The sequence below is a fragment of the Emydura macquarii genome, unplaced genomic scaffold, assembly GCF_026122565.2.
Source record: "Emydura macquarii macquarii isolate MOO-44397 ecotype Brisbane River unplaced genomic scaffold, CSIRO-AGI_Emac_v2 contig_450, whole genome shotgun sequence".
Classification (NCBI taxonomy): domain Eukaryota; kingdom Metazoa; phylum Chordata; order Testudines; family Chelidae; genus Emydura; species Emydura macquarii.
In genome coordinates, this window is record NW_027130587.1 from 6787809 (window position 1) to 6804577 (window position 16769).

The 16769-nt window shown below is 41.1% G+C and overlaps 1 protein-coding gene across 1 annotated transcript; it reads left to right on the forward strand.

Annotated features, from left to right (window-relative positions):
- Nucleotides 1-1035: 1035 nt before the first annotated feature.
- On the forward strand, nt 1036-16091 carry LOC137146557 (linker for activation of T-cells family member 2-like). Its single transcript, XM_067537886.1, has 7 exons — nt 1036-1224; nt 2776-2806; nt 3891-3946; nt 9032-9094; nt 9776-9838; nt 10791-10851; nt 12151-16091. The coding sequence occupies exons 1-6, from the start codon at nt 1137-1139 to the stop codon at nt 10847-10849; spliced, it is 360 nt and encodes a 119-aa protein (XP_067393987.1). The 5' UTR covers nt 1036-1136; the 3' UTR covers nt 10850-10851; nt 12151-16091.
- Nucleotides 16092-16769: the final 678 nt, after the last annotated feature.

Sequence of the window (16769 nt, forward strand, 5' to 3'; positions counted from 1 at the left end):
AGGCCCTAAAGGTGGTAGTAAGTGAAATCCACTTCCCCACAATATTCGGTACAAACAGCTGCCATCTCCGTCCTGCTGTGAGACAGCGTTCTACCTAGTCACAGGTGAGCAAGGGGTTAATCCCAGCTCAGCTTTACCCTCTCCTCTTGCTTAGCTAAGGGCTATAGGAGTGGCTGCTTGTGAGATGTGGTGGGGAAAATGTCCTGTGGAAGGTCAGGCTGCTCATCCAATGGCCCTACGACTAAGCTAAACTGCACTCGGGAGTTTTTCCTATTTACCTTCTGCTTAAATTAATTTATTATTCTCCCTTGCTACAAACCCTGTTCCTTAGGGGAAAGATCTTGCTGATTGCAAATGCTGAGCCATTCCAACTGCTAACTCAGTGACAGACCACAGCTTTCCCTAAAGCACGTGTTTTGCATCACAACCTGACTTGGTCAGAAAACCAGGGATTTGTTGAAATACCAGAGGGGAGGGAGTTTTTGCATCTGTGGACCCCTCTATAGTTAGGGACTGTTCACAAAAGCACCTTGGCTGTCATGGAGACAGAGTCCCCAAGGGTTCTATCTAAGTTTTTAAGCACCTTTCTAGGTAGTATCTGAGCACCTCACAAATATGTAATGAATTTTTCCCCATTACCCCTGTGGGAATCTGTCTATATTATTATCCTCACTTTACAGAAGGGGAACTAGGACACAGAGATTAAGTGACTTGTGCAGGGTCACAGAGGAAGTCAGTGGCAGAGTTGGAATTGAAACAAGGTGTCCTGAGTCCCAGATCAATGCCTTGGCAACAGCACCACCCTCTCTGTCCAGAGGTGGGGCTTAGCAAGTGCCTTATCTTTTGTTTTGTATTCTAGTCCTCCGCTACTACAGCTTGCAATCTTGTGTTTCTGTTTTTACTGCAGTATTGCACTGAATTGGCAGTGCTAAAGATTCTTTCCTCTCTCACCCACAAATCTATTTTCTAATTAGTCATCTAGATGGCTCTTCTCTTTAGTGCATTTTCCCCAGACTGGTTCCTTGTTCCCCAATTTATTATTTTTCCCTTTCTTTTTATACTGAGCTGTATTTCACATCTGGTGGCTTGATCGCCTAATCCTCCTGAATCTAATTTCATAGCCCTTGTCATCACTAATGATCAAATCATGGCTAAAGTACAATGTAAATATGTGCTCTCTTCTAGGTGACAGTGCTGAGGTCAGATACCAAAATTTCATGAGAGGTAAATGTTATGACTGCAGCGTAATTCAGTTAGACTAAGAACACGGAGGACAAAATTCAGCCCTAGCACAATTAACTCCCATTGAAGTCAGTAGAACTTGTGCCCACTTATGCCAAGCCTGCATCTAGTCCTCTGTTTAAAATAAGAGAAGGAAAATGAAAGGCTGTGATTTAATGTACGTCCGTATTTCTGCTTTCTAAACCTATATTAGGCGTAAGATGTAATGGTCACCAACTGTTCCAAGATCACCTTCAGAAGCAACGTAACATTTTTGTTCCTGTCTCCTTTCTGATTGGGCAATCTACATTAGTGTATTCCCCTTGAATGTCTAACAGACCTTGCTTGTATTCTGCTGTGTCAGGATATTTCTAAGGCTAAAAGATATTCCCAATCTCTAAAATGGGAGTCAGAATACTCCCTTTCTCCAACCTGGCGTGTGCTCTCTATTTAGATTGTAAGAGCTTTCGGACAGGGATTGTGGGCTCTAATCTCAGTTGGGGCCTCTGTGAGGTACCGTAATACAAATAATTAATAACAACAATAGAGGTAAGAGGAAGAAGGCATCTCTTGCCATCAGAATTCCCTTCATTAGCATTTTATTCTTTAGTGCATAGGAATGTATTAATTATTCTGGTCCTGAGGTCTCCAATAGCAGCACAGCTCTATAAAGGACACTTTACCTTTGGAGGAAGATGGGGCTGATTGGGCGTCATTATGATGCAATGATAGAATGAGCAACCATCACAAAGGCCACAGCTGGTTATGATAAAGCCCAAATGATGGCACTGCTCAGTCTGTTCTTCATAGAGGAGCTCATCAAATCCTTTGAACTATTCGTACCCCTTGAGCAGGCCGCATGGTCCTTTATGATAACCTAGACGATCTGCTGAATTAATCTTTTTTTCTAAAACAGCGCCCCTTAAATTCTCTTTCCCTGAGCCCTTAGAGTACATCTACACTGCCATAAAACTCCCACGTCAGGCCTATGTTGTGGGGCTTAGGCGACATAGCTATAAAATTGCCAGGAGTGTCAGGCCGGATGTGGCTTGCCCAATATGTTGAACCTGCCCACACGCCTCTCTCGAGGTGTGTGAGCTGCAGCCATGGGAGTGACGTTGCTGATTCCTTTTGGTCAGTTCACTTTGAAGTTTCTGGGCAGTGCAGTAGAAAGCGGCAGGGTGGGGAGCACAGCAGAGAAGTGCTGCAGAATGTGGCATGGGGAGGAGACTGGGTAGACCAAGACAAGAGAACAGTAAGTTGGTGGAGAAGTGTTAATTTTTCATCGGTAAGAGATATACAGATCCAGAAAAAAACTGAGTGGGAAAGGAAAGTGCTGGAATGTTTGTCTGAGGAGGAAGCAATTGCTCACAGATCTTCCTGGAGTCCTGGTCCTTTCCACAGGAAGATTTGATATCCATGATGTAACTGGTGTCCCTGTGTGTTTCTAAGTGCATAGACCCTGTCTGCATCAGTTTTGTGAATTCGTTTTGATTTTGCGCTATGAGAAATGTCCCTAAGACTGTGCTAATGGCAAATTAATTGTACTTGCAGAAGACCACCAGGATTTGGAGGCTACCTACGTGTAAGTTGATCTTTCTCTTACCCACCAATACATTGAATCTAATCTCTTTAGTCTCCCTTGCTAATTGTAGCTTTGAATTGTAGGATGTTACAGTGGGTTTAGTTCATCTTCTTAAAGAGGAAACTAAGTTCCAAAGCCTGGGTTCTGAAGCAGAGCTTTGAAGATCATGATATTCATACTGTTTCATCATTCAGATTGTGCATAGCTCTGTTAATTTCACACCCTCTATAAGACCTTGCAATGGGCTGAATTCCTGTGAGCCATTGCTTCCGCTGCGAATAGTAACTTGCAGTTGCATTTACTCTCAGCAGAGAATGATGTGCTTATTGCAAGATCTCAGGATGGGAATGAAAAATCTGGGTCAGAAATGCTTCGGAATTTGTCACGAATAGCCAATGGCAAGCAAGGTGCTAAACTTCAGGATACATGCACGAGGTGTTCCATGTCCAAATTCTGCCGTTGTACATAACTCCTGTTGAATGTGATCTCCATTGTATCAGATTTGTCTGTAGTGCTGCTCACTCCTGAGTGTGAAACTACACATTTTGTTGTCTGTGTAGTATTAGAGTCATGAAGAATACAATAGACTTGTTCCAAGAATGATATTGGACAAGGAGCCAACCACTTACAAGAAACATACCCAAGCCAGATACAACCAAGATACAGTGCAATACACACAGAAAAACAAATGCTTCACCTTCACTAAATTATTGCATGGACCCACTGTTGTAGAACCTGCCTATTAGATTAATCACAGAAATGGGCAGTACTATTGATGTGGATCACAAAAATCTCATTTAAAAGAAATTGCTTTGGGCTGCATCTCCGGAAGTTTTGTATTTGGTTTACCCATTTATAGAAGTGTACTGCCCAGGAGATGAGGCAGCTTTGTGATAGCTATGGCAAATTTAAGGGAAGTTTAAGATTCTGGGAAGAGAAGGCTCTCTGTCTCTCTCTGACTGATTCAGGACCATAGGTGGCTGGGAAATGGGGGTCCCATGCATGGGTAAGATGAGTGGGGTTTTGCCCCAAGTGCCATCTCAGAGTCAGGAAATATCTAAGACTGAGATTTTATCTTTTCTAGTGACCCTATAGCTACAGATTACTACAACTGCGGAAAGTTCTTGAGACCACCAAACGGTATGTTCACAAGACAGGCAAATGAATGGCTATTTACTCAATCAACTTATAGAAGATGAAGCAACTGAAGTATTTCTAGCCAGCCAGGTTGTAGTATGGGTTTGGGATGAACTGAAAACAGACCCTTTTTTCTTCTTTTAGCTTTCATGTTTGTTACAATATGGTTTGACACAATTTTAGGTAAGGAATAGATATATGGCTTCTGTGGACCAAAGGGTTAAAAGTTATTGTAAGTGGGGGAGGAGGGGATACAAAAGGAGTATGCTACAGAGCAGCAAAACCACTGAAAACGTGACATTTCTGGGCTAAGGTCCGGTGACATAGTTCAGTGCAAATCAGCTGGTTTATTTTTATTAAGTCCTGGTTGGCTACAGGCCTGTGGCAAAGCATTGACAAAAGCCCCAGGTAGCCCAAAACCAAAGCCCTGAATGTTGGAAGGTGATGCTATCGACCCTGGCCTAACGGCAGCACAGCCAGATACTTGTCTCCATGGCATACAGTGCCAACAAGATTAGCCCCAAGCAAGCTGGAAAAGAGATACTGCTACTGCGGTCCTATACCAAGCACCTTGGTTAAACCATGGTTTAACGTTCACTGGGGAATTCCCTGGGGCAGTTTAGCTGTCCCAGGAAGAGAATTCAAAGTGCCACAGGTCTTAAATCTCCAATAATCACTTTGTTTTTCAAACCATCCAATAGTCTGTGTTCTCGTAACTTGAGTGTAGGTAGAGAAAGGTGTATCCACGTAGGCCCTGATGCTACACACACTTACAGATGTGCTTATCTGTATGCACTGGGAGGAATCCCATCTGGCTACCTGCAGTGTGTGAAGCTACTCTCATGAGTAAACATTTGTAGGACCTGGACCTTGGGGCTGATTCTGCAATTCTCACCCACACAAGTTGTCCCATTGTAGTAAGTGGGGCTGCTCTCATGAGTGAAGGTTGCAGGACTGTGCCTCAGACCTCTACTACTAGAAACACCATAGAGTGTTAAAAACGGAACAGATGATGTAGCAATTCTGGAAGCTATGTTTAGAGAGACAGTGACTTTGGCTCCCTGCTGGTGCAGCCGATCCCACTGCAGGATTGAAAGATCTTCAGGGCAGAGAGTGTCTCCTTGTTCTGTGTTCGAACAACAAACCCCTGACCTGAAGGCAATATCATAATACAAACAATAAGTCATAATCTTAATCATTATTTTGTCTAGGGTCTTTCATGAAAACTCTTTCCCCAGATTGCTTCTGCAAAACTATATCCTGTAATACAATTAGAGTTAAAAAAGTAGTAATTGAAAGAGGTGTTTAATACACTGTTCTTAGAAGTACAAACAAGGGGTTAACTAATTTAAGTAGTCGCTCACCAGAAGAAGGATGTGGTTTATAGACCTTTAAAAAAATATCTCTGACTTATTTGTTATAATTATTATTATTTTATTTATAGTGGTAGTTACTACAGGGCTCAATGGAGATCAGGACCCCATTGTGCTAGGTCCTGTACATATGCATGGTAAATAGCAGTCTTTGTCCCAAAAGCTTGCAATACACACTTGTTTTTCTAGTTTACAAAACCCTAGTGCTTGAGGACTATGAAAATTATGGGTGGGAATCCATAATGGGAAATCCAATGGGTAAATGTATAATTTCACCCTAAGACATTTATGCAAAGCAGATGTTGCATGTATGAAATTCTGTGAAACGGCCATTTTCATATCCTAAAGTGCACAAAACTTATCTGAAATGTTATCTGATATTGACACCATTTTTGTATAGTCCATTTTTTATCCAAAAGAAACTTCAAAACTTGAAGCTTGTTTTCCATTCCAAGATGCTCTTATTTTTGAGCAAAAAAAAAAAAAAAAAATTCCTTGGGTGATTCCTTTTTTTGGCAAAAATGTAACTACTTTTGGGGAAAATTCAAAACTAAATGTGAAAATCCTGAATTTTGAGGTTTTCATGCTACTTAGCAGTTTTTATGCTTCTCTAGTAGCTCAGAAACTAAATATAATGTAGTTGTTGCAATGCTAATTGGTGTAGTGCCTGGAATTCATACAACAGTTCTGCTAATGCATTTCACTTCTGAGTACTACACTCTTGCACTTTCTAGTCCTGGGAGTTTCTTGAGCAGAGATGCTAAGTACTGCAGAGATGAGTGGTACTTTTGTGTTGTGACTATAGTATCAACTGACTTTATTAGCCTAGCACTTCCATTTTGTGCTATGGGAGGGGTTAAAGCAAGTGATTAGCATCTTCATTTGCATGAATGAATATCTGCAGAATCTTCCTAACTTAGATGTGGTGACCACATCAACTGTTCAGGCTTCAGTTACATTTTCTACATCTGTGGATGTACGTTTCAGGTAGTAAACTGCAGGCAGTTGCTCGTGTGGTTTAACTGCTCATGTACATAACATGATATAAATAACTGGCTTGCTTTTTAAACGGATTCTAATTATAAATATTATTAAATGCATGCCCTTCTCTCAGCCATTAGTCTCTCTCAACTGTGGTTCCAGTCTGAAAATAGATAGTGAATGTGGGTTGAGACAATCAGAAGCTACTCATCAAATGGAACAGATTTTTCAATGAACACATTCAACAAACCACATAGAGAGAGTACTAATTCCAGTACATAAAGAGTAGGGCCAGCTTGTGATCTCTCTTACACAGTGTAAATCCCGAGTAGCTCCATGAAGTCCCATACTGAAATTAGAATCTAGCCTGTAAGATGTACCCATTAATTCAAAAGCAATTTTAGCAGTTGGCTGTGTGATTATAATGGTTTGCTATTTGTATTCCAGTGGGGACTGGGGGCCAGCTGAGAAGAGGGCCCATTGTGCTAGAGTATGAAACAGTTCCTTCCCCAAAGAGTTTACCATCTAAGTAGACAAGACAGACACAGGGTGAGAGGAAAGGGGTAGAACACACAAGCAAAGGGATGGTTTGCAGGTGTCATGTTAACACGTTTCCAGTTTTTTGGTGGGGGAGGCAATACGTCAGAGGGGGATTAGTGAAATGGAAAGACAAAGGAAGGGATAGGCGCTGTGAAAGGAAGTGCTGAGGGGGACAGGGCAGGGGAAAAGAGCATGGAAGACAAGTGGTGTGAGGCTGATGAATGCTCTGCACTACCAGGTGGGAGACCTGAGTTCTATTTCCAGGTCATGTACCTTGCTCTCCAGGCTATGGGCTAGCTTTAGAGCTCCATGAAGATACCATGCTCAGCTCTGGGGGAGGGTAGATCGTACAACAACCCTTCAAGCCATGAAGGGTCCTGTCCAGCCACTCTGGCCTGCAAGAAGATGGCTCAGATGATTTATAATTATTATTAAGGTAGTTCCTAGAAGCACCCCATTGTGTTAGGGGCTGTACAAATACAGAACAAAATGCAACAGGCTTTGAGGAATGACACGTGTATGACCTGGAACTGGGAGCATGCCCTACAGAGAACATACCACCAAGAAACCCCTTAGGTTTGACAAGTTTCCAGAAAACTTCTGTTTGCCAAATCCTGTACACTGTGAGATCTGCGTAACTCTGGAGACGCTCCATTTAAGTCAACAGTTACTTTGCATATATGAGTCTCTGCAGAACCTTCCCAATTGAGATGTGGTGAGTGGTGTAACTTAGATCAGAAACTGGCCCTACATAATTAGAATGCTTTACAAAAGAGGATTAAGAAGTTTCTTTTAGCTTTACGTAAGATGAACTCTAGGTAGGATTGTCCAATGGGTAGGGTAGGTGGCTTGCATTCAAATCCCTGCTCCACCACAGGCTTCCTGGATGATCTGGGCAAGTCCTTTAGTCTCTCTCTGCCTCAGTTCTCCCTCTGTCAAATGGGGATCTCAGCACTGCCCTGCCTCCCAGGGGTATATGTGTGCGGATAAATACCTTAAAGATTCTGAGGCATTCCAATACTGCCATAGCAGGGGCCATATAAATACCTAAGATAGAAGTGCTAGAAGCTCAGCATTCCAAGCAAACCTATCTTCCTTCAGAACGACTGGAACAGGTTCTGACTCCTGTCACAGCCAACAAAGTTCAGGAGCAAGGTGCTTGGTTCCATTTCTTATTCTGCTTTATCAGCAGGGCAGTTTACTAATTTCCTATCAGTGACAGCTATCCAAACCCTTTGAAGGCAATGGGGCTACAAAGGTGTCACTGAGGGTGTAAGTGGAAGTCAGTGGTGTTTCTCAAGTATCACTGAGGGGTTAATTTGGCTTGAAGAACCTTCATTACTGGTCACGATGTGTGAGATGGAAAGAACCCAGCTTGACTCTCAGACCCCAGAGTGAGTTTGCAGGGCTGGTAGATAGAAAAATGTCTTTTTAAACCAGTAATCTGTGCCCATTTGATCTGGAAGCCACTGACTGACAGTAAACATGGACACCACCCAACACCATTATTTTTCAAGAGACTAGTTTCAGAGTAGGCGGCACTTTAGGGATTTGTAAAAGACTTTACACATGTACATTGCCAATTTAAATCCTGCCAAGGCTGGTAGTGAAGGATTGTGAGCCTGGGGACTTTTTACCCCTGCTTGTAGGTTCTGATCTAACTCATGGAGATTTTGGTTGTTTACCAAAACTGCACTGAAGTAATAGAGGTTGGTTGTTCCTATTGCTACCCTATTATGCAGGGTTAATAATCCAGTTTAATTTTTTACTCCTGGCTATACAGGGTGATATGTTCAATGTTTCAGTAGTAAAGCAAAAATTCCTAATCTCTATATCATCCAGCAGATACTCCCAGCCTCTCTGTAAACACTGTCATGAATGCCCAGTCCTGCTCTCCTTTAAACCAATGACAAAACTCCAGTTAATTTCTATGGTGCCGGATCCGATCTCATGTTGGCATGTTAAGGTGATGATACTAAAAGTGAACATGCTGCACCAACCCCCAGTTCTAGCACAGTCCTTTACAGTGATCTTTCTGCTTACTTTCTTAAATAGTGCATTTATTTCTCTTGGTAAACATAGCTTCCTCACAGGCAGATGGTGCTAAAACTTAGTCTTGAACACAAAGCCACACGCAGAGCTCGTCTTTCAGCATCATCCAACACATTAAGTCCTTCATTTTTATCTCTTACAGAGGAATCGGAATTCTCCTCCTATCAAAATATTGTGGTCGGGGCACCCAATAGCAGTGAGTCGGGTAAGTGTCAATTTTTTTGGTGATTATTATTATTATGTGTATTGTAGTAGCACTGAGAAGCCCAAGTCATGGAGCAGGGTCCCGATCACTTCGCTTAAAGGAAAGCAAACTCATTTACTCACATAAATCTTTATCCTGCAATAAGCTCCATGTAGGTAGATCCCCGTGCCTGCATGGAATCCAGCTGAAGTCAATGGAGTCTGCATAGAGTTCACTGCAGCACTGGTTTCAGTGAAGAGGGGGAGTTCTGCTTAGCAATTATGAACTTCTGAGAACTTTTATCTCTAATTTTTACAAAGTTGTGGATTAACTTTGGCTTTTTATAACACATGCTGAGTTGATAACATCTCTGAATCTGGTCACAATTAACTCTATGCTGAATGATTACATTGGGTTATACTGTTTTAATGGGAAGCAGTAACATCAACAGGCAGGTCTAACCCCTGCCTGAAGAAAAAACAACCCATTGGCTGAACTGGAAGGTAGATGAGATGGCTATCACCAGACATGGGAGCAGAGCTGCTCTATGTTAAAATGCACAAGGCCACAAGTGTGACTGGAAACTCAGCCGTGTCCAAACAGTTACATTTTTAGAGGGTGGAAGGAGATATTTCAAAGAACAGTTACACATTCTTACTCCACTTGCTTTCATTGCTCTGCACACACTTTTCTTGGTCACAGATGACGTGGAGGATTATGAGAACAGTGCAGCAATAAAGATATGGAAACATTCAAAAATGTCAGGTATGTTCCGAAAACTGTTACTTAATATTTTTATGGTAGCATCTCAAGGCCTGATTTAGTGCGCTAGCTGCTGTTTAAACAGATGAAGACACAATCCCTGCCCCAAGAGATTTTCCTTGTATTTTTTTCCTGTACAGCCATGATAATAGAAATATATAAAAAATTAGTTGTAAATTGTTGCATATATTAGCAACTATTTTGAGTACTAGCTTCAGATCTTTATGTGGCTCTTGCCTTTCTGATACTCAAAGGAGCACAGACAGAGTTGGCTGGCCTAAAATTTGGCTGAGATCCGCTGGCAGGTCATTACAGAAGACTGTCTCTTCTTATTTCAGACTTTCCTCAGTTTCAAACTCTCCATGTTGCAAACTCATCCTTCCTTTTTGAACCCTAAGACCAGGACATGAACAAGCAACAGTATCTTTGTATGTTATTTCCCCAGACTATGAAGCTCTCTGATGGGCCAGCAGAAATTATGTCAGCACATAAGTCTTGGTTAGGTTAACTTTTTAAAACAGAGGCTCAATTTGATATGTAGCTTCCTGTGAGGCACATTGAGACAGCTTTGGTTGTGAGATGAACTGTTGAGTGCATACTGGAGTATTTAAGAACTTTTCACATGTGATTTAGAGATGCTCTAGACAAACAGATTCTTGGTTTTTTATGTGCCGTTTATAAATCCAGTGGAGTGTAATGTCTCTGTGGATCTGTTATGATCTATCCTAAAAACCTACTGAAGGAACACTTGCAAACTGCTGATATGTACAGTCTTGAAGACTTTCCAAGGAGCCTTGATGCTGGACTCTGGTATTTCTTGGCACATACAGAAAAATGGCTGGTAAGGAACACACACACAAATATCAACCTCAAGGATTAAAAAGGGTAGGCAGGATGTATAAAGATGAGTGTAAATCAATGCTTTCAATTCCCAATAACAACTGTCTGCCTTTAGAAAGTCCAGATGATGATCCAGATTACGTTAACTCAGACGTTGCAACTGTGCTGAACTAAAGGTAAAAAAAATGTTTGATGCATTTATTGCAAACTGAGGGTGGAGTGCATCAGTTCTTAGATAATGATTTGCACTCAAATTTGATTCTGCAGCCAGATGGTTTTAGCCTATTTTAAAAGCAAACCTTGGAAGGGGAGAATCTCTCTATCGGCAGACTTTAAGGAAGCTGGGATGCTACTGCATGTATTCACAGTTGGGAGTAACATGACAAGTGCTGATTGCCCCTATTACAGGAATTAACATTTATGGACCAGCTAGCCATTCTCTAGTGCCTATAAAAAGTATGTAGCTGATATCACAAACCAAGTCATGGCAATGGCAACATTAAATATCTGATTTGTCCTAAATTTCCAAAGCAAGTAGTCATTGTATGCCAAATGTTCTAGTGATTGTCTTGTATTTTATCACATAGTCCCTATACGAATATAGCTGAGTGTTAATAACAGTCTTCTAGAAGTTAAAATGTATAGTTGTGGGAGCAGGGAATTGCAATCAGAACAGATTTTACCTTTAGAGATACCCACTATCCACCTCTTAGCAGCATTTCACAGCTAGGTGTCACTCTTTGCTTTAGTAGAAGCAAAATGACAGTTTTCCATTAGTGATTATTACAAAAGTGAATCAGTTCAGAGAGGGGTGCGGGAAATTTGTTTTAGGGGAAATTAACTGAACATTTTCGTTTTGGTGTGTGTGAAAGGGTTACTGAATTACAAGGCATTACATTGGACAAATGAGGGGGCAGAGGGAACAGAGCTATATGAAAGCAGAGAAAAAGGCTACTTGATAACATTTGTAAGCAATTCTCCATTTACCACTCCCCCCCCCCCATGTTATATCAGTAAACCCACCTAGCGTAGACACAGCTATACTGCAAAAGACTGCTTTTAGTGATATAGCGCCTACTGGTTTTGCAAATGAAATAAGCTACACTGGCAAATGCACTTTTTTGCCTTTATAACTGCGTCTACACTAGGATTTTTGCTGGCATAGCAACGTCATTTAAAAAAAAAAATCATCCCCCTAGCCACCATAGCTATGCTGACAAGAGTTTCTAATGTAGACTTGCCCTTGCTCCTGACATCCATATAGTTTTGGAACTGTTCAGAGATTCCTCAGCTATAACAATTAGGCAACACACACACTGCATAAATTTTAAAACTACATTATCCAGCTCATTCAAAAATCTACCTCTGATAGCAACCAAGGGAAAAAACCCTAGCACTGAAAATAAAATGCTAGAAAGAGTCAATAATATAATGGAGGGTAAAAACGCAGTGAATTATCTTTCTCTTATTTCCAGGGAAGCTTGCATATGCAGAAAGCCTGCTCTCCCCTGACAAGTGACTTTCAGCTGCTCAGTGCAGCAATTACCAAGAGAAATGCCAATGTTTTGTTATCCTGACCATCATATTTTCCTCCACATCCATTCAAGGGAGTGTTTTTTGCTCTCAAGTGTGAAATGAATCTGTAAACTGCTGAACAGCAATGCAAGCAACAGTTTAACTTGCCAAACTGCCTCCTGCAAGGAGTTTGAAAGCTGATAGATTGTTTCTTGTTTAGTTCCCAATGAAGCAAAGCTCTTGGACAAACACTGCTTCTTCCAACAGAGGGATGGAACCTTCCAGCCGGATGTCAAGTTTTCAGAATAGGAGTAATTCTGTATAGCTTAGTAATACACTGAAGTGCTCACAATAGTGAAGGCTACAAGATCACTGCATCTACAGATAATATTCAGAGTGCTTACAGATACTATCTTTCCTTGTGCTTTCAGGATTTATTTTACAGCAATGCATAGGAGGTGAGACAGCTCACAGGGCACTAAGTTCATCTTCACCACATTGCCATCCTCCGAAATTGCATCTGCTTTTCAGAATTGCTACAGAGAAGAACTTCAGTGCTAGAATTCAAACCTTATATCTGAACTATACTTCATTTCTGAAAACTAAAATGTTCCCAAGCATAATATTTTACCTGGCAATGTTATAGCACGTGTTCATTAAGGGTGAAATGAAAATCAATGAAAAACCCATGCACTATTTCAGTCCTAAGTAGTGTACATGCTGGCCTGCTGCATAGGGGTGAACTTCACCCATGGAAGAGTGAGACAAAACATTTAGATAAATGCCTACTAAAGGGACTTCTGATCGAACAGCAAATTATGTGTTGGAGCGACTGTCTCCTGCCAGCCCTACTCACCGCTGGAAACTGCTTCACCAAACTCTTATGCTCCAGCATGAACAGGTACTCTCCACCTAACAGGGAAAAGGGTCACACAAGCAGTTTCCTCACTTTTGTTACCATTGACTAGAGAAAACCTGGCATAAGGGTAAGAGTCAGCTATGGAGTGAAAGGTGTGGACATGAAACCTTGCCTACTACAAATGACCTCACTTATGAAATTTTGCTCGGAGTAGAGGAGTCTATTTAATCTAATCAGTTGAATTATGGTCAAATTTAAGTCTCTTTACACATGTGGATTTAACACTTCATTTGTATTTGAGACACCATAATCACAGCAACAAGGTGCCCATTATTCATGTGTCTAAAACCAGCAGGCCAGTCAAGCATTTTATAATTAGTGATTTGGGGGGAAACTTAATTGCAATTGCCATTAACGGGTCTAGTCCTAAAATCTACAGAGACTGCAGCACAGGGCCTTTAATGTAGCCCATTTAGGAAAGAGAAAAATCTAGAATGTCCTTAAACTGTTGAAAGGGATATATCTAGTCAGCTTCAGAACAGGAGTTAAACGCTGTCGGTTTTACACCTGCCTAAGTCTCCCACCTGTTTGTATCTAGAATCACATTTTCTTTTTTCCAAAATGTTCTTCTCTCCCCTTGTGTGTGAAAGGCCCAAGCAACTAAGGGATACTGATGATAGACTGAGGGTGCAATTTACCTTTGAAGAAAGGCCAGCCCAAGGTCTGTTAAACCACTGACTCCCTAGTTTGAAGACTTAAGCAGTGCATAGACCTTGTCCTGGCTCTTTTGTTCATAGGTGAATTTCATCCCAAGTGACTAACCAGACAAGTTCTAACCTTTGTTATAGAAATGTATTGTGTTACTGGGTAGATCGTCCAAAATTTTAAGTTACTAGTGGTGATGGATGTCTAGTATGATACCTGTCAAAACTGCCTCATTTTTAGAAGTGCTGGGACTCTAAGATGTCTAATGTCAAAATTATTATTCACATTTGAAAATGTTGGCTTCAATTTTCTGAGAAGTGCAATTGTGGTGATGTGTCAGTTTAAGATTCTGATCAAATATTTAGAGAGACATTCAAATGCTTAAAGTTTTGCAATAGTACAAGTTGCCTGGCCCAGACCCAATCCACAGTTAATCAAGTAACAGAATTCTGAATAAGTTCCAGGATTTAGATAGGTGTCAGGCCAGGGCAATACAAGATTTATTGTACTCTGTGTTCAGCAGGGAGACGTGAATAAACCAAGTAATATTTCCTGGAGCATTTATGGCAAATATTTCTGTTGCCCAAACATGAATTCAAAGTTGTATAAGATAAATGGCATAGTAGAGTGGTTAAAGGAGAATATACAGATTCTATTCCCCAATCTGCTATTGAGAGCATGTAGGCAAATCTCCACCTTCTGGTGGTCCTCTGTACAGTGAGGTTAAATCCTTTCTTAGTTTTGTGAAGCACTTTAAAATAACAAGGGCACCTTTCATTCAAGGATCACAGAGTGCTGGAAGATATTCAGGAAATGTTACAAGAAATTATATTGAAGTGATTGGAATTCTACAGTGTAGTTTTTAAAACACACCCACCCATTACTAACTTTTCCTTTGTCACCTGTGTGTACACAAATAAAAGTATCTATACTGAGAGATTGGTTGCCTTTTCAGAAATCTTGAATTTGTAGATGTACAGGGAATTCGGGGTATATACAATGTTGGCTACCAGTGAATGGGAGTAGCATCCAGCCTGTGTGTTCCAGCAACAACTCAGGGAGAAGTGAAGTAGCTCAAAGTTGAGTACATCTACATCCACACCTTCCTTCACCTCACTCACATTGGAGAAGGATCCCAGTAATCAATACCACTTTCTGATGTATGTTTTCAGTCAAAGTCTGCATTAGCAAGTTATGTGTTAGCTTTGTTTGTTTTATTAAATTCGTGGGCACAATTCAGCATTAAGGTAGTGACAGATGTTACAAACACTTAGCAACATCTCCTAGTGACACAGTTTTCTGCTAAACGATGGAAAGGGAGGGACAATTGACCAGGGCTTTTATGTTGGATTGTCTGAGTGTGGCAGAGGACACATCAGGGACAAGGATGGTGTAGGTGACCTCTGGGATCTTATAAGAGCTACCCCTATTCCTAAGGGGTGAGGAAAGAGTAGCCAGGAACTACCAGACACCATCATGGAGAGGTGAGCTAGCTCTGGGAGATCCTCCTGCTGGACAGTGGTGCTGGAACAATTTTTATAGTGAGGGTGCTGAAGAAGGAAACAATGTATTTCGGTTGTTGTTACCACTTCAAGCCAGGAGATGCGGTAACACCCCTCATTCCAGCACCAATGCTGCTGGAATCTGCCCCTGGTGGAATGAGGAGAGCAAGCAGGAGCTGCTTTAGAAAAGGGAGTCACCTTAGATTCTTGACATCACCAAAAGCTGCTCCTCTGTTCTCTATGGGAATAGGGAAAATGTATAGCTGGGAGATCCCAATGGAGGACACAATCGGGGGCAAATACTAGCCCTAGGAGCCCTTAGCCATTTGACTAGTCTGCAATTGTAATTCGTTCCCCTTGTTTGAGTGGACCTGTAGTTAAAGCTATGAAAGTGAGGGCACATTGAATCATTAAGGGCAGAACAGGTTGTCTGGAATACATAGAAAGAGAGGAAGGGAAGTGGCTCAGTATCTCATTTTGCTTGTCTGCCTGCTCTAGTCAGACTAAGCTCTCTGGGGCCAAGACTGTGTGTACAACATGCAGCAGATTGGGGCCCCTGATTTAATAGTATGTAATAAAAGGAGTGTATAACAGTACTTCCACTAAGAAGTTGCTATATACATTAAGAATCAGAAGTGTCAGTGGTCATGTACACAACTTGATAAAGACTTAGTGAAATACCATGTTAATTAAATAAAATGCTTCGACTATCACTCTTACCTGCTTATAGTGCTGTCTTCATTTGCATTACCAACCAGGACCTAGATGAAGTGCACCTGTACTTTAGATGCCAAAAGCCTCATGCACAGCTTCCCTCTCCCTTCTATAGTGTAGAAATACCACTGTCCCACCCTTACAGAAGAGGAATTTGTCACATCATTCTGACAAACTGCCTCAGTTATTTCTACTTTTTTCACATCTGAAAAAATTAAATATTTCCTAAACTGAAACTCTACAGTCCATGAGATTTGTGCACATAGTAAATTCACTAAACTGTCATATCTCTTCTGTGAGCAGAGATATACAAAATGCAGCTGAATCAAGCAAGATATTTTCCCCCGCCTACAGAAGGATGACCGTGTAATCACCAGCAGCATCAACATTTAATGTCTCTTCCTTCTGTATATCCATAATTCCTGTAAATTATTAACTTGGTATTTTAAGATGGCTCAATTTCCAGAAACCTTCTCTTAGACTTCCTCTAGATGCGGTAAAATCTTCACTCTGTATTTATATTCCCTTTGCATTTCATACACTTATGGCTTATGAGAGGAACAACTTTATCTGAAGTGCTTGCTAATTACTTCTGAATCTGAACATGGAAGGGGAGAATAGATGCCTTTTAGATGCCTTTTTAGATGTATTAATTCTATAGGCAGAAGATCAGGCATTCTTAATTTCTAATGATGGTTAAATTAACCAAGGTCAGCAAGAATTGATGGCTAAATCTAGAATACCAGCATCTATATGAGATGGGCACACACTTCAATACTGGTTCTAAAGGCAGTATCCA